At 39.7% G+C, this 26,157-nt stretch overlaps 1 protein-coding gene across 7 annotated transcripts in view; it reads left to right on the top strand.

Annotated features, from left to right (window-relative positions):
- The window catches only part of UTRN (utrophin), a 568,432-nt gene that overhangs the window by 135,896 nt on the left and 406,379 nt on the right, over positions 1-26,157 (top strand). For all 7 annotated transcript variants that reach the window (XM_065588781.1, XM_042848216.2, XM_065588777.1 and 4 more), the window contains 7 exons: positions 3,930-4,049; positions 5,266-5,367; positions 10,408-10,515; positions 11,101-11,280; positions 12,433-12,602; positions 15,695-15,818; positions 19,662-19,749. In XM_065588781.1, coding sequence (XP_065444853.1) covers positions 3,930-4,049; positions 5,266-5,367; positions 10,408-10,515; positions 11,101-11,280; positions 12,433-12,602; positions 15,695-15,818; positions 19,662-19,749 — 892 coding nt within the window. The remainder of the gene's footprint in view (positions 1-3,929; positions 4,050-5,265; positions 5,368-10,407; positions 10,516-11,100; positions 11,281-12,432; positions 12,603-15,694; positions 15,819-19,661; positions 19,750-26,157) is intronic.

Raw genomic sequence — 26,157 nt, forward strand, 5'->3', positions numbered from 1 at the left:
CAGACCAAGGATCTGAACCACGTGCCCCAAAGCTGCAAACTTAACCTGAGAGCAGTTTACAGAAGTGTTCTTGTCTTTAACACTCAGATGCCCAACTCCCAGTGGGGTCTGAACCCAAATAAATCCATTTTACCATGTATAAAGCTTATACCAGGTAAACTCAAATTGTTCGCCCTCTATAACGCTGATAGAGATGCACAGCTGTTTACCCCCCCCCCCCCCCCAGGTATTAATGCATACTCTGGGTTAATTAATATTTAAAAAGTGATTTTATTAAATACAGAAAGTAGGATTTAAGTGGTTCCAAGTAGTAACAGACAGAACAAAGTGAATTATCAAGTAAAATAAAATAAAACACGCGAATCTAAGCTTATTGCAGTAATAAAACTGAATACAGATAAAACCTCACCAGTTCCAGTAAGCTTCCTTTTACAGACTAGTCTCCTGCTAGTCTGGGTCCAGCAATCACTCTCACCCCCTGTAGTTACTGTCCTTTGTTTCAGTTTCTTTCAGGTATCCTTGGGGGGGAGAGGCTGTCCCTTTAGCCAACTGAAGACAAAATGGAGGGGTCTCCCAGGGGTTTAAATAAACTTTCTCTTGTGGGTGGAGACCCCCTCCCCTCTCCTATGCAAAGTCCAGCTCCAAGATGGAGTTTTGGAGTCACATGGGCTAGCCACATGTCCATGCATGACTCAGTTTTTATCAGCCAAGCCACATTTCTGGGAAAACTCCAATGTGGATTGGCGTCTTCGAGTTCATTGTTGGCTTACATGGTTCTTGATTGGGCATTTAATTTGCACATTCCTTTTTCAGTATTCCAATATTCCTAACTTCAAGTACAAAAATGATACATGCATACAAATAGGAGTAATAGATTCAGTAGATCATAACCTTTACAAAGATTACATAGCATATGTAGCATAAAACATATTCTAGTTATGTCATATACACGTTCATAAGCCTACTCCATAAAGCCTTATGGGGGGGGGAGGGGGATGGGACCGTCACATGCATATCTTGCCTTGTTTGCTGCATAAAAAATTCTTCATTAAGTTGCCTATGTAGGGGAGGGGCTGAAAAATAACACATAATTTACCCATAATGAAGAGAAGAGTGTGCTCAAGTGCACTGTACCTCTTGCCACTTACAAAACAAACAACCTTCTCCCCCCCCCAAAAAAACCCCAAAACAAAAACAAACCAACAGCAAACCACTAAGCCAAGAAGAAATTGCTCTTTTATTTGTACAGCACTCCCCTAGTGATGTGGCTCTAAGCCAAGTTTCTGGAGCTGAGTCTTGCCTCCTGCCCCAGGTGCTTTTAGAGGGGAGAGGGCTTTTGGGTGCTCATCACTCTTACAGAATTCTGTGGTAAGTGTTAAAAAGAACATTCATTCTGATGTGGCGGCAGCTTATTGACCACCTTCCCATTTTCCAGTAAGGTACCTGTCTTAAGGGAAAAGGACATTAGAGATCCTATACAGACTGCCACAAGAGTAGGCTTTGCCCTTGACTCATTGGTCAAAATTTCCCCTCCCCTCACAGTTTTGTGAGTTGAGTGCAGTGTTCATTTCCTTCCTCCATCTTGAGCAGGGGCTACATTTCAGTGGGGCTTGAGGTATATAGATTTTGAATAATAATTCGTAGCTCTTAAATAGTTGTGATGTGCAGTCTATATGATTTTATAAAAATATGATAAGTGAATATAATGTAAAATGCAAAAGGTCTCTTGTAAGGTATCATTACAAAGCTTATAATCTGTGTGTGATCGTCCTATTTGTATAAATGTAGCACTCTTGTATCTAAAACTAGAAATATAAAATATAACTCTGAAGGCCTATTGTAATTATGCAAAGTGTGGGCCATTAATGGTGGTTTGGAATCTTGATGACTCCCATTAACTGGGACTGTTGTCTGCAGATGGCTTTGTTTTACCTGTTAGTCTTCCTGTATATGTGCATGCTGGCAAGTGCGTAATGAAGTCTTGCAGTGACATGTGATCATGTCACCTGAACTGGAATCCATCTTTAACCTGGTGCTTTTCCAGTGGGGAGGGGTGGAAACCCAGAGGGACAAAGGGTTTCCACCTTATGCAAAAGATATATATAAAAATATAAAGGGGTGGAACAGAACAAAGGGGGAGAGAGGAGCCCATCATGAAGAATCCCCTACCTACCACCTGAGCTGGAACAAGAGCTGTACCAGGGGAAAGAACTGTGCCCAGGCTTGGAAGGTGTCCAGTCTGAGGGAAAAACTTACTGAAGCATCTCTGAGGGTGAGATTATCTGTATTCAGTTTGATTGGACATAGATTTGCGCATTTTATTTTATTTTGCTTGGTGACTTACCTTGTTCTGTCTGTTACTACTTGGAACCACTTAAATCCTACTTTCTGTATTTAATAAAATCACTTTTTACTTACTAATTAACTCAGAGTATGTATTAATACCTGGAGGAGCAAACAACTGTGCATATCTCTCTATCAGTGTTATAGAGGGCGAACAATTTGAGTTTACCCTGTACAAGCTTTATACAGGGTAAAACGGATTTATTTGGGTTTAGACCCCATTGGGAGTTGGGCATCTTAGTGCTAAAGATAAGCACACGTCTGTGAGCTGTTTTCAGGTAAACCTGCAGCTTTGGGGCACGTGGTTCAGACCCTAGGTCTGTGTTGGAGCAGACTGGTGTGTCTGGCTCAACAAGACGGGGTGCTGGAGTCCTGAGCTGGCAGGGAAAACAGGGATAGAAGTAGTCTTGGCACATCAGGTGGCAGCTCCCAAAGGGGTTTCTGTGATCCAACCCATCACAATAGTGTTCTTCATTAGTGGATCTCAGAGTAAGTTGTAGAGGACAGTATCATATCCTCATTTTGAAGATTGGGTAAGTGAGGCACAGAGAGATGAAGTGACTAGCTCAAGGTCACCCAGCAGGCCAATGGCAGAGCTGGGAATAGAGCTGAGGTCTCCCAAGTCCTACTCTGATGTTGTATCTACTGGTCCAAGGATCCTTTGGGATAAAAGATGCTATAGAAAATGTAAAACTGTATTTCTGTGGCAGAGGTACTCTGGTGATAAGTGTTATGTAATACCTAGATATTTACAATAACTATACTTCTATGTTGCTAAATAACAGGAGTATCTCTCCTCTCCTGCATGTTCTTTGTAGTTGTTGTGTAGTCTTTTGTCAGTATTGTCTCTGAACATAGTGTACAATATAGATCATCAAAACTGTACAGTTTGTTGTCATTATTGTTCCATCAAAACCTATTAAAAGACGTGTGCATAGCAAGTAATTTAATCTGCTGTTATACTCTAAATGTGGTACTTTATTATGTATAGCAACACATTTTATAGAAACCCTTAGCTTTCTTACATGCATTATTAGAGGTTCAGAATATCATTTGCTGTTCAGAGCCAAACATTTGAATTTTCGGACATCCCTTTTTATTTGTTAAAGAGCACAAAGTACATTTTTTTGTAAATGAAAACAGAAAGCTGGTAAAATCTAAATAATATAATGCTGTCCTCAGGAGTCAAAAAATCTTGCCGCGTTATAGGTGAAACCGTGTTATATTGAACTTGCTTTGATCCACTGCAGTGCGCAGCCCTGCCCCCTCCGGAGCACTGCTTTACCGCGTTATATCTGAATTCGTGTTATATTGGGTCGCGTTATATCGAGGTAGTGGTGTATATAACTTTTCTTATTGCCTGGTATCTTCCAGCATCTGAAATAATGTATTTTAGGTTCATTACACTTTCAGGTTGCCTTTTCCTAATACTTAGTTACATTATAGGTATGTCTCCCCTTAATAAAACATTTGCTTAATTGTTGAGACTTTAGCACTTTGCCACAGCAACCGTTTTAACTGCTATGGCCAAAAAGCTGGCATTTTACCCATATCTAGTTTCTGTAACCATTGATTTGTTCTTCCAGGGGCTGCAGAATGATCTTGAGATAGAGCAGGTTAAGGTAAATTCACTGACCCACATGGTGGTGATTGTCGATGAAAACAGTGGTGAGAGTGCCACAGCTGTATTGGAGGAACAACTGCAGGTAAATGTTTTGTTCTGTTGTTTATTTTACTACATTACATATAAACTATGTAGGATGGCTTGGTTTTCGTACATTTGTTATCTGATAGTTAATTGTGAAGCTGCTGTAAATATAGTACCTCTTAATTGTAAACTAGCTTAATTCACAATTTTTCTCCAAGTTTAGTCACTAGTGTATTTTGACACCTATGATTTGTTGTCATATGCTTTTATTCCTCTGAAATAAAATATTAGAATGGAAGTATAGAAAGGTGTTTGCTGAAAAACCTGGCTCACAGGCCCAAAAATAAGAAGTTAATTTGTCATTGCCTGAATACAGATACTACCACACACATCAGTTTTAATAAAAAGAAGAACAGGAGTACTTGTGGCACCTAAATTTGTTAGTCTCTAAGGTGCCACAAGTACTCCTGTTCTTCTTTTTGCGGATACAGACTAACACGGCTGCTACTCTGAAACCTATCAGTTTTAATGGAATTTTAAAAATGGACACATTTTTGAGCTGTAAACAAATTATTATTAAATCATTATCTCTTGAAAGATTGTTCTTGGTTTCTTATAACATAAAGAATTAGAAAATTTGACCTTAAGCAATTTTATTAAAGTCCTAATTCCCATTTTTAAGAGTGCCGAAGTCACTTTGGAGGACAAATCCAGTTACAGAGGACAATTGATAGTCTGGTGGACTTGTACTCTTAAGAGACATAGACACTTTTTTGAAAATTTTACCCTTAATGCAATTTTATTTGTGGAACTATACAAAAAGTAATGGGATGATTTACAGTAGAGCTTTTTTTACCTTCTCTTTTGTATAAATAATTTTGATTGAGATGTACATGTGAAATTTGGTTGTAAAGTATATTGCTGTTTGAAGAGTTGACCTTTTTATGTTCTGCCTAAATAACTTCTTGTAGTTTTAAAGTATTTCCCCCAAAATGTTCTACATTGAAAAGACCAGTACTCAGCTTAAAACAAGAGATGATAAAGTGTGGGGTTTTCAAAAACAAATTGGAATTAGGCCACCTGTTGAGGACTCTTAAAAGTTCCCTCCTTTGACTTGCTGCAAAACAATAATTGCAATTCTAGATTTGGATAATTTTTATTTTAGAAAGAGGTTATAGTGATTTAGAGAAAATAATCATGTGTTTGAATATCTGGCTTTTTATGCATTTCAGAGTGTGACTGTGAATGTTCATTAATGTTTCTTGCTGTTGTAGATACTCGGTGAGCGTTGGACAGCAGTTTGTCATTGGACTGAGGAACGTTGGATGAAGCTGCAAGACATTCAGATACTGTGGCAGGAGTTGGTGGAAGAGCAGGTAGGAAGCTGTGCAACTATCCAAAAATTCCGATTTTACCTCATTACAATTGTAACTACCAAAAACATTTGTCAAACTGTAAAATTTTCATCTGTAAAATTATTTGCCACAAGATGCAAAATTAATCTCTTCTCCTTGGGACCTACCAACCTGTACATGAAAGTAATATAGGAATAACTGTAGTGCATCAGACCAATGTTGTCCAGTACCCTGTCTTTACCATGCTCCTGAGGAAACTTTAAAACCCTTATAATGTACAATTATGCAATAATGTGATGTGGTAGGATGCAATACCCTGTTGGCAGCTGAATCATGAAGTAATTAAATGCCTTTGCTCTGTTGAGATCAAAAGTCCAAGTAGTAGGAACTGCCTGAAGTTTCAGAACTAAATAAAGGGGCCTGGGAACTAATAAGAAGTTGAAGATTGGAGGAAAGAGCTGTGCCTTATGAAAGAGAAGCCATTAAGTATCTCAGATTTTCAGTGAGTCAGGGTGGAGAGGGGTTGCTAGTGAGAGATGAGTGGAGCTTCATCTCCAATGCAGAGGATTGGACTGCGGCCTGGTGAAAGGGACCAGGTTGCTCTTCTTCCTCCACTTGATACAAAGGAGGATTTGGGCTATGTGACAACCCTGCAGCAGCTTGTTTTTTTTCTTGTTTTGTTTTTCTGGTGAAGGACTTCTGTGAGAGACTAACTGCTCTCAGGGAAAAAACAGCCCTGTGGAGCTGGATTTTGTTGTCATTCTGGTTTGGGTTCCTGAGCATAGTGACCCTTTTATTCAAGCCCCTAAGGAAGAAGATTCTTAAGCCTAGGCATGAGAGCTTGCACATTTTTATCCTGTCCAATGTAGTGGTATTCATATATCGTATATACTCGTTCATAAGCCGAATATTTTTGGTAAAAAAGTGATGCATCAAAGAGCAGGGTCGGCATATAAACGGGTCTACACCAAAATTTGATGATTTTAAACTCGATGGAATCATTGAATTGAATATCTAATACATTGTTGTTTTGTTTACCTGGAGCATCTGCAGGCACGGAGTCCCTCAGCTCCATGCCTGCAGACGCTCCAAGTATACAAAATGTCCCGACCCGCCAGCTGCTTACCCTGATGGCCGGAAGCCAAAGTTTGCCAACCCATGAAATATAGGGTCGGCTTATGAAAGGGTCATACAATTTTTGCTATTTTTACCTAATCATCTTGGTGGGTCGGCTTATAAACCAACGGGCTAATGAACGAGTATATACGGTATATAATCCTTTAAAAAATCCTAATTGTTTTTCCTTAGTAATATATTGTGCCAATGTGTTCCACAGGTGAAGTGTTGTAGAAAATAAAATTTTTATCAGTTGCACGTTTTTGCATTCCAGTTTCATTTTTCTTACATTATTAAAATAAATAATCCTTACTCCTCATTCATAAGAATATCAGTGTGCATTCCCAGTGACTTTAATATAGAAGTAATTGCATCACAATGCAGTTCTGAGCATCTCATCTTGCAGAATCAATATCTGTGGAGTGTTGAGGATAATTTATCAGTTTTGGACCCCATATTCATTGGACTCTCCTTTCTTGTTAGTTAACCACGTATGCATGGGTGGCGCGTGAAACCCCCTTCGGGGAGGCTAGCCTTTCTGCCACTCCTCCCCACATTACGGCTGGAGGAGCCGAGCTGAATCATGGTCCACCCGCACCAGCTGTCCTGGGTTGCTGGCTGGCCAGAGGAATTGGGCAAACCAGTATACCCTGGGCCAGCCTGAGCCTGCCACTGGCCATCCAAGCCCCAAGTTCCAGGCTACTGGCCTGAGCTGAGCCCCCACCAGCTTTGCGGGAGCGAGGGAGAGGCCTCAGGGTGGAGCATGGATGGGGCCGTGGCCTGGGTTTTGGCAGGCTTACCCTCCCCATGCCTATTATACCCGCTGCCCAGGAGTGCATGTTTGTCTGTGTAATGGTGAGACAGTTAAAGGATTTGTATCTGATTTATATTCAAACTGTAAAACAGTATTTAAACAACAGATTGTTTTATTTGGGTTAAAACCAGTAAAGAATGGAGTAAAATGGAAACTGTTGGTCATTGATCCTGAGAGCGAAGTAACAGTGAATCACTAAGTAGCTGTCAGCCTGGTAATTCTAGAATCTTTCCCAAATGTGCTGTACGTGCTGCCAACATGAACAAACATACATCGTTTTCCAGCCAACTAATCAATCCTATGACTAATATTTTTACAATTATGGATATAAAATAAAACAGGCAGTTTAATAGAATGAGGTACGTGCCCTATCTCAATATTGGCTGATTTAGCCATAATTTTGAGATACAAAGATGGCAATATGAGTTTAAGCCTATGTGATGTGACACTACACTTTATTTTTAACTTGCTGTGCAAGTAAACCTATTTAGGTCTTAGCATAAACAGCCATACTGGGTGCTTTCTTCAGCTGTGATAGTCAGAGCTGTTGTCTGAGAGCTAGTGCTTATTCTGTAGTTCTGTTTAATAGCAATAGTTGGGCAGTACTTTGGCAGCTTGGCATTCTTAAATAGTGGCATGAAATGCTATAAACAATAAACATATGCTTATTCGCATATATGAAAAATAAAATCTGTTTGGGTCCTATGGATGCTGGGTGTAGAACAGTGGTACCTATCCCCTTGTAGCTAGCAGGGTTCCAGCCTGGCTTCCATGACCGAGAGCAAATCTACACAAATCTGTGAGCCCTGCCCGGGGCTGACGGCCACCAAGTAAGTAACACAGTGCCTACACAGACACTGCATTGCCCTAACTACATCAATCATAATGCAATGCCTCTCACGGAGGTGGAGTTAAGTTGAGATAGTGGGCAACCATCGGTAGGAACTACACTTTAGTGTAGATGCTTACAGAGCTAGGTTGACATATAAACTGCCTTATGTTGACCTAACCTCTATAGTGTATACCAGGCCTGAGGTTTTTCATCTGAGAACCATGTTATAGTAATGTTTTCTATAGACTACCAGTAATCTTGGTTGTAGTTAGCATGGCTCTGCTGCTAGTGTGGACCAGGTTTCAGAAACTGGTCTCTCAAATGTCATACATATATTCTTGTATAATCAGAGAAATGTACAGTAAAATGTTATGGCAGTTTGTGTAGTGTAGGATTATATCTGAGTCAAGGAGATGAACAGAGGAGCCACTAATCCCATTCTAGGTCAGGGTACAGGCCCTCAACTACTCCCATGTCAAAGTAGCTTATGTTCTTCTGGTCCTTGCAGAACTGCAAGTGCAGTTCTTATCAGATGTGCATTTAGGAGGACTGCTTGCTAACCAGGAAATGGGGACAGCTTAATCAATGGAAATGAGTGCGTTTTACCCAGGAATCTCTTCATGTGCATGTATTTTACATAATGTACATGAACTGTGTGACTCTGAAAATAAAAATCCTTGAAGGTTTTTTACTGTGTATTTAAAATACAGTGAGTGTGATGATGTGGAAATGTCAGTGTTTTACCGAAATGTCCTTTCAACTGAAAAAAAAATTAAATGGTTTAAAGCAACCATTGTTTCAGTTTGAGGTACTGGCTCAGGATCAATTATCTATACTACCAAGCTTAATTGATCAGTCCCTATGTTCCAGGAAAACTAAGTTAACTAGAAATTCTGAAGTTAGAATTAATTTCAAGTTCTAGGAAAATATTTGTCATTGAGAAAAATACTTTAGATCATTCAGCTGTTGTCACTTCTGCCATTTCACCAGTCAACTGGAAGAATGAGCAGAGATGCATCAGTCTTTTTATGACTGCCTAAAGAATCTTTGGAAGCCTAACTGCCCAGTCAGCATAATTCTTACCACTCAGGAAACAAATTAGTCATTGCCATTTATTTCTTAGCACTGTAATAATTATAATGTTTCAGTTTCCTGGGGAGAGTTATCATTGTCAAATAAATTAGCAGAGATTAATCATTCACATTGAAGAGCTTCTTAACTCAGCTATATAAAATGTGTGGGCTGGAACGTCAGCTTAATTTTTTTCAATGAATATGTGGTGTTGTGGCCTTGTTTTTTCATACTTTATGACATTTTCATCATCCTTATATTTTCCTGTCTATACATTTATGTATTCAGGTTATATGGGAAGGGAAAACTAAAGTAGTCTTAGATCCAGGAGTTGCTAATCAGTCCTGGGCCAATGCCAAAACTGCACCGCTAGACTGAGGATCTAGTGACAGTTTTATAGTCTAATGTCCAGTGAACTACTAGGGCTGTTTTCAAACAAACAAAAAAAACCCCCTGTGGTTCTTAACCTGTGGTCCATGGAGTGTTGGATGGGACATTGGCAGCTTCTCATTGCTTCCAGCTGTTCAATTATATTAAAAGAAGCTAATATACATTCCTAACATTTTTTTCACATAAGGCATTGTTGAGGTTGCCACAACAATGGTATTTGACCACTAATGAGGAAGGACAGTGGTCTTCACAATTCCAGATGAGATGGGTGGAGAAGCCATGAGACAGTTTCTCCTTAAAGATGTGCTCCACACTATGAAAAAGTTAGACCACTCCTCTTTTGTTTTATTCGACAGTAGTGTATCCTTAGTGTCAGTCTCTGTCTCTAGCAGTTTGTGAGGCATTGCCTGCTAAAGCTGTGTTGCAGTTGAAGTTGAGAAAGATTCAAGGATGGTAATTAGAATGTCGTGATTTGAAAGTTGGTTGTGACAAACTGCCAAGGCTAGAAACACGGACAGGTCCTGAGAGCAAGATTTTTGGAGCACTAGGCCTGCTAGTGATGAGAAGGAAAATTGTTTATTCTAAATATTTCACTGCGTTTAACTCTGGTATAATAATTTGTAAATTTAGGCTGAATTTCTGGCAGATATCTAATCTGGTATTCTTTTATCCCTGTATGTGTGCTACTCCCATTAATGCCAATAGGAGTTTGATGCATGTAAGGATTGCAGAACAGTGGTGGTGATATCTTTCAGATCTTCCTGTTAGGAGAAATTTGCCATTAGTTGTTTGATGCTGTCGTATGTTTCAGAAGTGCTGTATTCTTTTCCCTCTGCAGTGCTTGTTGAAAGCTTGGTTAACTGACAAAGAGGAGGCTTTAAATAAAGTCCAAACAAGGAACTTCAAAGATCAAACAGAGCTGAGTGTGAATGTTCGAAAACTGGCTGTGAGTATTGCTATCCTGGTCTTCCCTGTCAATTTAAAAAAACACGAGTAAGTAACATGTTGTTATTAGCCTGACTTCATTTGACGTCAGTAGGAGCTGTGAACATTTGGCATCTTTGAAAATCAGGCCACACATTCCCCCCCTTATGTTTGTCAAAGTCCTTCATGGAGTTCTTTCTTTGTAAAACATCTGTTTTGAGTATTTAACTTATTGTGGCAAACTCTGGTTCTCTGTGCTGCATTATGACCAGTTGCCTCTGTGGTCAACAGTTCCCATTGTTTCACTGAAAACTGTCAGTAAAAGACACTTTCCATAGTTCCCAGTGCTAGCTAAGATCTATGCTAAATTTTGTAGTAAACGTACTCTTGTATACTCTACAATATAATAGCTGATTCTGGGGCTGATTCTTTTAAAAACAATTCTTTCTCTCTTGTTGCATGACAAAGAATTGTGTTTTTAAAACACATAGTTCGTCTAGATCATGGAATTAAGAGAAAAATTGAGTAAAATCTGGGAAGTGGTGTAGAAATATTTGGGATCTTTAAGTGAAAACAGTTAATGGATTTTTTTTTTTTTAAATGACAGATTTTGAAGGAAGATATGGGAATGAAGCGTCAAATGCTAGATCAGTTAAGTGAGGTTGGTCAGGATGTGGCACAGCTCCTTGGGAATAAAAGGGCTTCAAAGAAAATTGACAGTGATCTGGAGGAACTAACTCAGAGGTGGGACAGCTTAGTTCAGAAGCTTGAGGACTTCTCTAATCAGGTAAGCAAACAATATTAAATTGTCTTTCAATCCTTGAGATGTGTCCTTTGGCACCAGCTTTGGTAAAGGAAGGTTCATGCAATTACTTATGCCTAAATTAATCCATGATGTAATTCTGTGGACTTCCCTTGGTCTGCCAGAGCCCAAATTTGTTAATCTTTTGAACACAGCTGTCTGAGGCCCAATTTCTTCCACTCAGGATCAGAGAGAGGGGGGACTTATTAATATATTTATCTTAAACTATTTTGCCCACCAGTAAAAGATAATTTTATATTTCTTGGCATTTTATTGATTATGTGAATTTTTAAATGTTGTTGTAATGGTGCTGAGATTGGCTGAATTGGTGATACTTTAGAAGTCAGAATAAAAAAAGCACATGGAGTCATACCAAGGTTGAATTTAGACTAGTGTGATTTTTCTCAATATGGTACAGATTTACCACGATATATTGAAATTATAGACAAAAACATTTATTTTGGCATTCAAGAATAAGAGCAAAGCTTGCGTGTTTACACCATATATTGCTATTTAGGGCTTAGTTAGTATTTCTTACTTGCACAAAACTCCCATTCAGTAAGGAGTGCTGAGTAAGCTAGGCCACATTTCTGAAAGACTTAATCATGTGCTTGACTTTGACTGTCTAGAACACTCCCATGAGTCCAGTTCAAAGGCCTGTAAAGTCAATAGATTGCCGTTGACTGTAATGGGCCTTTGGATTGCGTGTCAATTTTTGCATAGTTGGAGTCTAGTTGTGATGAACTGGCAGCATAAGCGTTTATAAAGTTTTGTGTTATACTTCAAAAAACAACAACTCCTTCAACTCTCTCCCTTTCCCTCCCCCGAATGTTGGTTTTGACTGGTGAATGAAAATCTGTCATTGGCTTTGTTGATTATATTTACTCAATCTGCTACAAACTTTCAGTCAATTTGAGAATTTTGATGCTTAGTTTCCCCATCTGGAAAAATTAGAATAATGTTACTTAACTCTTTTTTGTTGAAGTGCTTTGAGATCTACAGATGAGAAGGGCTAAATGAGTGAGGAGTTGTTTTTATTATTAATTGGGTTTGAATGGCATGTAAATGTAATTGATTGAAAAAAGCACACAGAATTTGTCCCGTAAAATAAACTCTTCGCTAAATCGTTTTGTGTAGGTAACACAGTCTGTGGGAAATATAGGAGTGTCCCAAGTTTCACAGAAGACAGATACAGAAATGATTTCTGTAAAGGAGCAGATAACGGTAAAACAATCCAGACAGGAACTACCCCCACCTCCACCACCAAAGAAAAGGCAGATACCCGTGGATATTGCAGCCAAAAAAAGGTAAGAATATATTATTGGTATTTGTTACTCACTAGATAATATTTTAAACTTATTTTCCTTAGTCTTTATATATGAAATTGTCTTAATGCAAGTAAGAAATATCTATAACCTCTAGTGCTAGGTGAAATTTTTCAGCCAAAACTTATTAAAAAAAAAAAAAATGCAAGTTTGGGTTGACCAAAACATTTTGCATACTTGTAGAATTGTTTGTTTTTTTTTGGGGGGGGGGGGGGGCAGAACTTTAAAAACTAAAACAAAACATGTTTTGAATTTTTGATTCAGAATGACTGAGTTTTTAAATTCACTTTAAATTTTTTTTTAAGAAGTCTTAACAAATCTTGAGTTTTTAAAAATCATCTCTCCTCCCGTCCCCCAACTTTTTGATTTGCCAAAAATTTTGTTTCAGGTTGACACAATTATTGTTTTTTGACATCTCTGCCCCCCCCCCCCCCCCCCGGGAACGGCCAGTGTTTCAAAAAAAAATCTGTTCTCTTCACATAGTGTCTCTTAATTGTCACATAACTGGGGGCCCCAATTATGCTTGGTTGGTCCCCTCCTCTGAAAGTGACATGTGCTCTGCATTGCACCTCTACTTGTGCAATGGTTTAAAGATGTTACACAAAATCTTCTGGAAATTGGTGTGCAACAAATAATCTTGAATTTTTCCACCAGTCAAAAAGTGGAGGAGAGGCTGAGAGGAGGGAGGAGAAGCTGAGAAGGAGGAGGAGAGGCTGAGGGAACTGGGGTTAATTAATCTGCAGAAGAGAAAAGTGAGCGGGGATTTGATAGCAGCCTTCAACTACCTGAAGGGGGATTCCGAAGAGGATGTTAGGAAACACTATTTCACTAGGAGGGTGGTGAAGCACTGGAATGGGTTACCTAGGGAGGTGGTGGAATCTACATCCTTCGAGGTTTTTAAGGCCTGGCTTGACAAAGCCCTGGCTGGGATGATTTAATTGGTGTTTTGTCCTGATTTGAGCAGGTGGTTTTTCTAGATGACCTCCAGGTCTCTTCTACCCCTAATATTCTATGATTCTATGTATCTCCATATTATTATAATTATTATTTTATTATTATTAAGCATTTTCTCATAAACCTGAGTTCTGTTTGTGGCTCTGTCACTGCTTCATCGTGTGGTTTTTGTGGAAGTCATTCACAATCTGGTTTTCAGAGCTACAGAATATCTGCAGATCCCATTAATGTCAAATGGAGTTCTGGGTGCTCAAGACTGCTGAAAAATGTGGTGCTCAACCTCTCTGTGCCTCAGTTTTGCCATTGAAAAATGGAGAGAATTTCCTTTGTAAAGCACTTTTAGATCTTTAGGTGAAAAGCAGCATCCAAGTGCCAAGTAATATTTATTTTATTTAGTAATATATAACATATTAATTATTTACTTCTAATTGTGTTAAAATACGTTGTTGCAACTATCTGGACAGAAAAACTGGTGGTCTGCCCCCAGCCTTCCTATATATTTAATAGCAGAGACCATAATGTATTGAGGTCTCATTGCTAGGAACTCACTGGGTGGTTAGTTTTTTTTTTTTTTAAAGCAAAATGTACTTTAGTGTCCTTTATAAAATATTGTAACTAAAACTATGGTCAAGGTAAATGAACAGAGTAAATGCTGTGCATGCATTTCTTACCCTTGCCATTTTCTGTTTACTCTCCATTTTGAAAAATTCAGTAATTTATTTGACCAGCCATTTGGCTTCTGTACTTTATTAATATTAGAGGCCTGAGCCAAGAGCAGGGCTTTACTGGGCTAGGTGCTGTTCATACAGCTATTTCTTACTACGTGAATCTTTTATAGCTTAAAATATCCCCATTTTAAAGATGGAGAACTAAAGCACAGAGAGATAAAGGAACTTGCCTGAAGTCACCTGACAAGTCTGTAGCACAGTTTCTGATTGAACCCAGAGCACCTTAGTTCCAGTCTGATGCCGTAACCATAATATCATCATTCTCTGTTTACAGTTCTTGAATTAGAGGTTCATGATGATGTATAAACATTTTTTTTTTGCTTTTTAAGAAAGTGATTGATCCTGCCTCAATTTACCATCTCCCTTTACTAGTGTTCAAGCTGTATCAGAGAATAGAGTTGGAAAAAACAGGTTAAACTTTCAGTTGCTGTTTTTGCCACTTCCCTATAACACAAGTTTTGAGCCAATAAATGAACAATGGCAGGAAACCTGCAAATTCTCCCACGAACAGTTTGACTGACTTAACAGTAACTTGCTGGAATTAGTTTCTCACTGGGTTAATTACAGGCTGTTATGCATTAGGATTTGTCTGCATGGGAAAGTAATAAGTGTGACTTTAAACCAATATAGTTAAACTGGTATAGTCCTCATACATAGCCTTAAAGAGTGTTTGTTTATTTTTTCTTGTTTAATTTGTCACTTTGTAAATGGTTGAAACTAAAAAAGCCACACTCATGGTGAGCTATTCTGGTATAAATATGTTGGCTTCAATTCACACCTTAGCTGATACTGGCTTAGCTTTCCTGTGTACACCAGCCCTTAGTGTAGCCGAAGAGCCTGATTATAAGCTATTTCTCAATCAGCTGATCATTTCTAATGCCTTTGCCAGCTGCCCTGAGTTATTATGTAATTCTTTAGCAGCTGGTTCTTCATTTAAGCTAATATGTGTCTTTTACATATATTTACAGAGTTTGGAACAAAAATATAGTCCTTAGTTGTCTATCATTCATATTTTTAATTTTGTTGTTTTTAGGGAAACCGATTCTTATGCTTATAATATTGTAAGATGCATCCTATAGGACCATATGTTAATAGAAATAGTAATCATGTGTTGTAAGGTGTCTGTAAAACAAGAAAACAAAAGGTACCATTGCATCAAAGTTCATGCAAGGGAAGTTTTCACTGTGGCAGTTTAATGCAGAGTCTGTAAGCAGTGAGATTTGTCACTACTCACTTGTGGTAGGGCAGTAATGTGAAAATACATTAATGCATGTGTGCCACCTTGGTTTCTCAGTGTTGATGGAGGAACCTGCGGAACTTAATAAAAGACACAATGACCGAATGGGGAGAAAAAAATGATGAAAAATTTTATCATCTGACCTTTTAAACCAGGTTTGATGCTGAAAACGCTGAGCTGTTGAACTGGATTTTGAAATCAAAAGCTGCCATTCAGGCCATAGAAATCAAAGAATACCAGAAGATGAGAGAGACTGCAAACATGAAAGAAAAGTTGAAGGTAAACTAAGAAGATGGAAGGAAGTTCCAGTGAATAGTTTGTCAGTTTTCGCTTGCTATCAGCTAGAGGTACAGTCTGATCTGAGAGCTTTCTGTGGATTAAGTTCCATTGTTAAATGGCTCTGGAATGCTGGACAAACGTGGAACTCTCTGATTAGCTATAAGCAATATTGTGGCTGCTGGGTCATGCTTACTGATTTACTGGGAGGAGTTTTCTTTTCTTTTCTTTTCTTACTAATATCCATCTTCAGCGTAGTAATAGGAAGTATATTTCTTGAGGATTATTGTGTTTTCTAGCTAGCTACTTGTTTTAGCCTCATGGCTGACAACTGGAGATGGGGACCGATTGAAAACACTCAAGTAACCTTGGGAAAGTATAGAGCTGTGGGCAGTCTCTACACACAATCCCCTGGAGGCATATATTGACCCTGGCCCACCCTGTCCCTCAGAAGAGCCTGAAGTGTTTTATTGCTAAAGTAATTGGAATCTTACTACTTAGAATCTTAGCATAGGTCAGAGTCCCTGTAATTATACCCTTTGTACAATACTGCTGCTATAAAACTGTCACCAACCTGTGAGACAGTGTAGAATTTACAAGACCCTGTGGGAGCTATGCCTACTCTGTCTTGGATTCATGCCACGGGAGGATTGAATCCTTGTGACTTTTTTTTTTTTTTTTTTTTTTTAAGCATTGTCTTTGGAAAAGCTTACTGGAATATTAGCAGTACACCTCTACCTCAATATAACGCTGTCCTTGGGAGCCAAAAAATCTTAATGTGTTATAAGTGAAACCGCGTTATATCGAACTTGCTTTGATCTGCTGGAGTGCGCAGCCCCGCCCCTCTGGAGCACTGCTTTACTGTGTTACATCAGAATTCGTGTTATATTGGGTCGCTTTATATCGGGGTAGAGGTGTACTTGAATCTGCTTGTGGAATCTTAATGTGCATATTTAAGTCTTGTGACAAAGTTCCTCCTCTATCTTGGTGGGTCCTGCGCTTATTGCCGGATTTTCTTGCCTCCGAGATTCACCATGTGGGATGGGGAACAGCCCAGAGACCTTCCCCTTTGGAAGAACCCACAGTCCAGGTCAATTGGGAGGTTTGGGTGGAACCCGGGCCCGCCCTCTACTCCGGGTTCCAGCCCAGGGCCCTGTGAACTGCAGCTGTCTATAGTGCCTTCTGTAACAGCTGCATGACAGCTACAATTCCCTGGGCTACTTCCCCATGGCCTCCTCCAAACACCTTCCTTAGACTCACCACAGGACCTTCCTCCTGGTGTCTGATAACGCTTGTGCTTCTCAGTCCTCCAGCAGCACACCCTCTCAGCTACTTGCGCCTCTTGCTCCCAGCTCCTCACACTTGCACCACAAACTGAAGTGAGCTCCTTTTAAAAACCCAGGTGCCCTGATTAGCCTGTCTTAATTGATTCTAGCAGCTTCTTCTTAATTGGTGCCAGATGTCCTAATTAGCCTGCCTGCCTTAACTGGTTCTAGCAGGTTCCTGATTACTCTACTGCAGCCCCTGCTCTGGTCACTCAGGGAACAGAAAACTACTCATCCAGTGACTAGTATATTTGCCCTCTACCAGACTCCTGTATCCCGCTGGTCTGGGTCTGTCACAGTCTCCAGAAGGAGGCTCACTTCTGAGTAGGCTCCAGTGCAAAAAGATGACATTGAGGCTATATGGAAGGAGGTTGTAGCTGCTGCTATTATTATTATTATTAATCATTATTTATAAAGCTCCATAAACGTGCAAGGCTCTTCAGAAAACAGAGTCCTTGCCCAGAAGAGTTTACAGTCTGATTCCCAATTCTGCAATTTACAACACATAGACAGCATGCTCCTCTGTGGAGCCCCATTTAAGTAAGTAAGGGTTCCAGGGAAGTATAGCAGTTCACCTGTCTGTCAATTGCAGGCTTAGAGCCTGTGTTAAGACGAGTAGAAGAGGGTGACAAACACGGAGAAGAGTTGATTGAGAAAAGGATGAGTGTGCAAACAATAAGTTCATGAGGTCACTGGCATTTATCAAGAGGGCTCATAGTTAAAAAATTAATTTAACTTTAGACTGTGGCTTGTAACTCTCCTTGAAGAGATGCATTTTGAGGGGGAACTGGAAGGAGGGGTAGATGCATGGCAGAAGAGGGAGTAGCCAGGGGGTTCCTGGCGTGTGTGTGATTTTAAAAATTAATAAAAAACAGTGAAATGTGGGTAAAGGATGTGAAGGGTTATTCAGCTGAGCTGCTTGACCTGAGCAAAATGGACATGTTGGGGAATGAAAAGGAGAGAAGAGCTAAGAAGGAAGATGGAGCCACTCCAGTTTCAAAATGACTGCCCTATATTTACTAATAAGTTAAAGAAGCCAATCTGAACCAATAATTTCCCCCCAACCCCCCAACCTGGCACAGGTTATCTGAGGAACCATCTCCCGCTACACAATCACACTGGAGCAATACACCCATTAGTATAGTACAGAGGACAGGTTTCTAGGCCTCCAGCCCACTGTTACATTCTGGGAGTGAAGTTTGCATCAAAATGACTGTGAATCTCACTGCCTTCACACCACATTTGAAAGCTCGTTAATTCGACTCAGATTTCCCTAATTACTCAATTATTTTTTAAAAAGTTTTTTGTGGGGAAATGGTAGGAGGGAAAAGAAACTTCAGTTATTTGAAAGAATTAACACTTCCAATTCTCATGATGAGTGTAGTATGAAGAAAAAAAATGCCTGGAGCCCTGATCTTGCAAGCATCAGAGCATTCCCAAAAGAACAAATTAAAAACATATAGGTAGGGCAAGCTGGAGAAGCTTGCATCTGCAGTATCTGCTTTCTAGGCAAATTGGAAGCTTCAGATTTCACAGGATTCGATGCATTCTTTAACAGAATTACATACACCTGCAGGGCCAGCTTCTGCAGCTCACAATGTAAATTACTGCAGTTAGCTCTACGCAGCAGATAACACTCTCCACTTACTGTTAATTTGGGGCCCAATCCTACTCCTGTGAATTTATGAAAGTTTGCTAGTGACATTTAGGAGACCAAAATGAGGCCCTTTAAGGCACACACAATTAACTGGAAAGAACATGGGAGTCAAGCATTCAAGAATAAAAGGCCAGGAAATTTTACCCATTGGCTGAATTTGACTTGGACTAAACATAATAAACATGGATCAAACAAAAAACCAAGAGTGCTACAATAACACTAGGAATAAAATTGCAGTGTTTTATCAACTTGCAACCAGCACTGGGAGAAAATGCTTGTGTTGGCTTTAAATGCAGGGAACAAAATATTCCATGGGGAGCCAATTCAGAGTGTAGTGTGGTGTGCCCTTGCTGGCCCGTGTTGCTGAGTAAGTGGGATGTTACCTTCACCCCATTGTTCTCTTCTGAGATTTCCAATGAGGGTGGTTATTTTTTTTAATACGTATTTAACTGAAAAGTCACTTTCCCATGGGACACTGAGTGACTGCCGAATAGTTAGTCACATGCAGCATGTTTCAGGTTTGAATTGGAATTTATATATGAAAGGTTCCACATCTCATCATCACTGGCCAACCAGACTGTTTTGGTCACCTTTCATTTTTGGTATCATGATACCATGATTAACCTTTTATTGTGACCAGTAAGTATTACTGTGTAATACAGCTTGGCATTAGTTTCTGAAGCAAACATGGCTAACAAACACTCAAAGATGTGTTGCTGTTTGCAACTGGAATCTCCTGCAAGAAATCTTGAATTATCTGGGGAGTGGTAGAGATGTATGTATTATGTGCTGTACTGAAAAAGTTTGTGTCAATTGAAATGCCCATCTTTGAAACAATGTTCTTTGTTGGGATTTGATTCTCAGGCCCTAGAAAATGAAATGGCTGAGAAAAGCCAGAGGTTAGATGATCTGAGCCAAAGTGGACAGAATCTGTTGGATCAAATGGGAAAAGGTAAGAGATCTTTAAAGTTCTTTCATTTTGTTTTGGTGGAGGCAAGTGATTTAAGCACTTGACTGAGTGGAAGCAGAGGCGTTTATTGAAGATACTTTTCCACATTAAGTCTTTCTTCAACTCTTATCTTCTAGAGAGAGCTGAATGGGTCTTAATTGGTGTTGATGAACACAATGCATGTGAATGTTAACCAAACTTATGAAAGATCAGTTCTGAAAACATTTCTCGAAAATAGCATGTATCCATTCATTTCCTCTTAGGGTTTCTGTTTTATTTCCATTGATCCTGAAGATGTTGAAAAAGGCAACGTTAAAATTACGTATTGTTCTTTTGGAATCTTAAACAAAGAATTTGTCTTCAAGACTTTCATATGTTACTGGCCTGCTGTTTTAGAGCAAAGTTTGAATTGGACAAATATCAGTGTATCTATCTTTGAATATTTGTCTGCTTTATGCATGTTTGTGATTCTGTGTAAAAATTCTTGTCAGTGAGTTTTGGTAATACAGTCACTACCCATGGTACAAAGGCAAAAGAGATGATCATAGCTTGAGACGTAATCTGAGTGAATGATTGTTAAAACCCTAACTTCCGAAAACTTACAATTAACATCAGTGAAGACAGAATCTTTCAGCCATGCAAAAGAATTGCTAGATAATAATTCCAATAAATACAATGAAATGCTGTCAGTAAAGCATGTCTCATTCTCCTGTAAAGCAGCTCTTCACATACTCTGGAGACCGAATGTTTGTTGTTCTGAGATCAAGTCCACGATTGCACCCTGGTACCATAGTTATGATTATCAGTGTCCTCAGCTAATCAAAGTGGTGATGCATACCACCATCAGTGTGTTGACAGTGGTGTCTGTGTATGCCACACGTGCATGGCATTCCCCAAGATTGGCTGTGCCTACAGGATGATTCTGTCTTGTCCCTGAACACTCATGGAGGACATCATTTTGTAGAACCAGATGGCATCCTCCACACCATGTGACCTCACACACGAGAGGTCATGCCACATATTCTACAAAATGGGATCCTTCACACATACAAGGTCATGACCTCACATACACGTGTAGAGTTCCATGCCTTACTAAGTGTCATGGTGCACACCGCTGGTGTTGACCATTTTTTCTGATAGACTTTGTAAAATGTCTGCCAGGCTACCCAACAGTTGGGCTTTTCCCATTCAGAAAGCCCTCATTTGCTAGGAGTCTCTAGCCAGACAATTCTTTTCCTGCTAGGGGTGAAATCTCTAATTTTGTCAGTTACCTGGTGTCACGTTCTGGGGTGCAGTCCAGACCAGTGAGGGGATGTCATTGTCTGTCCCCATACCGTAGGTGTCTCACAATGCTTTGCTGTTGTAGCTCCCAACCTGGGCTGTTCGCAACCAGCCTGCAGGTTGCACCCTGAATGTCTGTGTGCTAGACAGCCCTGGTTCAGCAGCACTGACCCCAGCAGCCGGTCCACGTTCCTAATCTAACTTCCACTAGCCATGGTTGCTACCCTGTTTGCAGGGTGACGCCAACACACTCCCAGTCCCAGATTTTCCCAAAACCATGTGTTCTGCAATGTCCAACCCTCTCCTGGGTAGTTGAGAAAAATATGGTTCATTTAAAGACACACAAACGCATCACAGCTTATTAATTGGGGTGAATACACCTTTTTCTTTAAATACAGCACGGAGTTGGTTTATGGTAAAGTGAAATAATTTTTTTAACAAAATTAGGATTAATAGAGACAAGGTGGGTGGGGTAATATCTTTTATTGGATCAACTTCTGATAGTGAGAGAGATAAGCTTCGAAACCACACAGAGCTTTTCTTCAGGTCTAGGAAAGGTACTCCGAGCATCATGGCTACATGCAAGATGGAACAGATTGTTTAGCATAAGTAGTTAGCGCACGTTCTAAGGGACCATTCAAGGTTGAGTAGCTCATTAATGCCTCTGCAGTCACAGGACAAAAAGAGGGGTCCACGATTTTTAGTATCTAGCAGAGCTATGAATTTAAGCTGCCAGGCTCATCTTTTGAAAGTGTTGTGTAGGTTTCTTTGAGGATGAGGATTAATAGGTCAGAAATAGGTTGATCACTTTATGAAAAGTGTTCATCCACATGTGATGGGGTGTTTTTGTCTTTATCATGTGTGTTCATTCAAGAGCGTAGTGCTTGTCTGGTTTCATCCACATAGTTGTTGGGGCATTTAGTGCACTGACTGAGGTATACCACATCTTGTGATAGGCATGCATAGGATCTGTGGATCTTGAAAAGTGTGTTATGGGGAGTTTTGATCTTTGTGTTGGTGAAGATATGTCTGCAAATTTTGCGTCTGGTGCCACTTTGAGTTAGTGTGTCCTGGTCTGTGGGGAGCTTGCTTTTGATGAGGAGCTTGGAGAGGCTGGGGGTGGTGTTTGAAGGCCAGAAGTGGAATTCAGGAAAGATTTTCTTTGGGATGGGGTCCTCATTGAGTATGGGTTGTTGTTTGATACCCATATTGGTTCAAGTGTGGGGTGGCAGGTGATAACGGGTGTGCGGTTGGATGGTTCTTCTGGGGTATTTGGGTGGCTTGTTCCATGATTCGATATACTTCTCTGGTGGAGTGTCCTTGTTTGGAGAAAGCGGCTTTAAGTGTATTAAGGTGTGTATCCCGGACTTTAAATATAAGGAATGAAGACAGAAAATTGTAAGTAAAACAAAATAAAATACGCTTCTAAAAGTCTAAATCTTAATCTAGCAAGATACAAGCTTTGTTCAAGATGGTTTCTCTCGCCAGCCATTCTTCTTCCCAGCCATGGCTGACTTTCCCTCAGTAAGGACCTTCCACAAAAGTACAAGGCGCTAGCTTCCCTTGTCGTCTTAGGTGAAAGATCTTTGCTTAAGCAGGTTACTCACCTATATTTGGTTCCAGAGATTTCAACCGCCTCTTGGTAGAAGGACATCCTCTCAGCTTGCAAGAATTCTGGCCTCTTGTGTTTGTCTAGTGATGGATGACAAAGATAGTTTCCGTACTTGCTTATATGTTCCAAAATTCAATGACTTTGGGCAGGTCTATACTTAAAATGCTGCATTTGCACAACTGCAGTGCTTAAGTGAAGATGCTCGTATGCCAATGGGAGAGCTTCTCCTGTCGGTGTAGTTAATCCATCTCTGCGAGAGGTGGTAACTGTGTTGATGGGAAAAGCTCTCCTGTTGGCGTAGGGGGTTAGCTCAGTATAACCATGTTGCGCAGGGGTGTGAAAAATCCACGCCTCTGAGCAACGTAATTATACCAATATAGGTCTGTAAATTAGATGTGGCCTTTGTTTCAAGAGGCAGAATGACTTCATGCTCTTTTTCCCTTCCTGTGGGCTTCCCATTCCCAGTATAATTTCTGTGTAATGGAGCTTCTGTTGTTTCTGATTCCACCATGCTTAATTTACATAGGAGACAGGTAGATAGCTGTGACATCCTCTCCTGTCTCAGCAGACAGTACAGCCTAATATCAATGAATATCTGTAATTCCTTATATAGTGTTAATACATACATCTTACAATCATGTTAGTCACCAGCGTGTCATTAGTTTTCAGAGAAGACCTCACTTATACACTTTTATAATACAGTAATATTGTATACAATCAATTGATTCAGTTGAATTGTTAGTTTTCAAATGATACCTCACAAGACACATTTTGTTCAAAGATTATTACAATAGTGTATAGTGTAAGAATACAGGGGTGCTTAATGTCGCACCTGGGTCTCTGTTACAATGGGTCATAATCTCTCACAAGCTGATGAGCCAACTAATTCAGTGTAAAGCTAGACAGTAAAAACTTATGCTGCTTTGTAATTGTTTTTAGGTTTCAAACCTCTTTTGGGGAGGAATCTATTCTTCTCTAAATTATGAAGGTCTATGGCCTTAACAAGCATTACATACTGATTATAATGCAAAACACATGTTTCAAAATTTGGCTAGTGCCACTTAATCATAGGATATTATAGAAGTATTGTTTAACTTTTCTGTCAAGGGGAAAATATATAATGTCAAGCAAGACAAAATATGTATATTTCTCTTTTAAAATTTTTGACGACTTCACCCAGTGAATATATTTCATAAGACCGCATCCAAATACACCTTGTATAAAGAATTGGCAACTTGAAACAGAAATAGCAACACAAACATGCAACTGCAAGATATAAAGAGTACTTTTAAGAATCTGAATTATTGATTACTTTAGGCTGTAATTCAGAGTGCCTCAATCATTATACTAGAGTATTAGATATTATAGCCTTGCTAATTAAAGTTACAAATTCTCCATATTCCTGAATATCCAGATACCTTATTAATAATGCTGCAGGGATGAAGGTTATGAATCTGGAAAGTATCTATAAGATCACTGTATTACGTTATGTTGCCACAAGCCACAAGCCACAGTTTCTACTACAAATTGTGGTGTTACCAGCACTGAAAGTGATTGCAAGTTTCAAGGCAGTGTGATGAAGACAAGCATATATAGAACTTTTTAGTGTAGACAAAATCCCCAATTACTTACCCACCACAAGGGGGGGAAAAATACAAACACAGCGAGAAAACTGTGTGTGTGGATGAAGTCTGTTCGTCTTACAATGTTACATCTTCAAGGCATATAGTGTACTGGTTATTCAAATTTATTCAGTCTCTTTCTTTTTTAAGAAAATGTGTGTGAGCTAGTATAGAAATAAAAATGCTTCATGCAGTCTCTGTGGGCTGGCAATGTTGTGTTTTGCAGCTATTATTCATATTACTATCTAGTTGTTAATCACATCTGTCTGCAATGTAACATTGTTTGGTATTGTTCCTCCTCTTTCCCAGCCTGACATCCAACCTTTCGACAAATTTACTGACCCCAGCGTGCAGTTAGGGACTGATGCTTGGTAGTTTGCTGCTTGTCTTTTTCAACAGTAACTCTAGAGCGCTGCAGGGAAAACTTCATAAAAAAGCCCATTGTTTAATGAAGTTAATTTTATTTAATGATTTAAGATGTTTAAATGACTTCCAAAATATAATTCAGTATTTAAAATAAAAAACGGGTGACCGCTCATCATTGTAAACTGTGAATTTGTTTGTCAGAGGGAGTGAAAAGAATGAGGAGTACTTGTGGCATCTTGGAGCCAAACAAATTTATTTGGGCATAAGCTTTCGTGGGCTAAAACCCACTTCATTGGATGCATGCAGTGGACAATGCAGTAGACACACACACACCCACACACACCAACTCTAACCAGACTAATCTATTAAGGTGGGCTATTATTAGCAGGAGAAAAAAAAAACTTTTGTAGTGATAATCAGGATGGCCCATTTCAAACAGTTGACAAGAAGGTGTGAGTAACAGTAGGAGAAAAATTAGCATGGGGAAATATTTGTTTCCTTCGTGTAATGACCCATCCATTCCCAGTCTTTATTCAAGCCAAATTTAATGGTATCCAATTTGCAAATTAATTCCAGTTCTGCAGTTTCTCATTGGAGTCTGTTTTTGAAGTTTTTTTGTTGGAGAATTGCAACTTTTACGTCTGTAATTGAGTGACTACGGAGGTTGAAGTGTGGCGCACTCAGCTGTGGTTGGCCTTGGCCAACTGATTTGGGCTTGTGGGGCTCAGGCTGCAGGGCTAAAAATTGCTGTGTAGACATTCGGGGTGTGATGGGTTGGATCACAGAACCCCCCTGGGGGGCTGCCACCTGATGGGCCAAGACTACTTCTGCCCCTGCTTCCCTGCCAGTTCGGGACCCCAGCACCCTGTCTTGCTGAGCCAGACACGCCCGTCTGCTCCAGCACAGACCCAGGGTCTGAATTACTTGTCCCCAAAGCTGCAGACTTGACTGAAAGCAGCTAACAGAAGTGTTCTTGTCTTTAACACTCAGATGTCCAACTCCCAATGGGGTCTAAAACCCAAATATGGTAAATCCCTTTTACCCTGTATAAGGCTTATACAAGGTAAATTCATAAATTCTTCGCCTTTTATAACACTGATAGAGAGGTATGCACAACTGTTCCCCCCACCCCCCGCGCAGTATTAATACATACTCTGGGTTAATTAATAAGTAAAAAGTGATTTTATTAAATACAGAAAGTAGGATTTAAGTGGTTCCAAGTAGTAACACAGAACAAAGTGAATTACTAAGCAAAATAAAATAAAACATGCAAATCTATGTCTAATACAGTAAGAAACTGAATACAGATAAGATCTCACCCTCAGATGTTTCAATACGTTTCTTTCACAGACTGGATGCCTTCTTAGTCTGGGCACAATCCTTTCCCCTGGTATAGCCCTTGTTCCAGCTCAGGTGGTAGCTAGGGGATTCTTCATGATGCCTCCTCTTTGTTCTGTTCCACCCATTTATATATCTTTTGCATAAGGCAGGAATCCTTTGTCCCTCTCTGGGTTCCCATCCCCTCCTTCT

The sequence above is a fragment of the Chrysemys picta genome, chromosome 3, assembly GCF_011386835.1.
Source record: "Chrysemys picta bellii isolate R12L10 chromosome 3, ASM1138683v2, whole genome shotgun sequence".
NCBI classification, from domain to species: domain Eukaryota; kingdom Metazoa; phylum Chordata; order Testudines; family Emydidae; genus Chrysemys; species Chrysemys picta.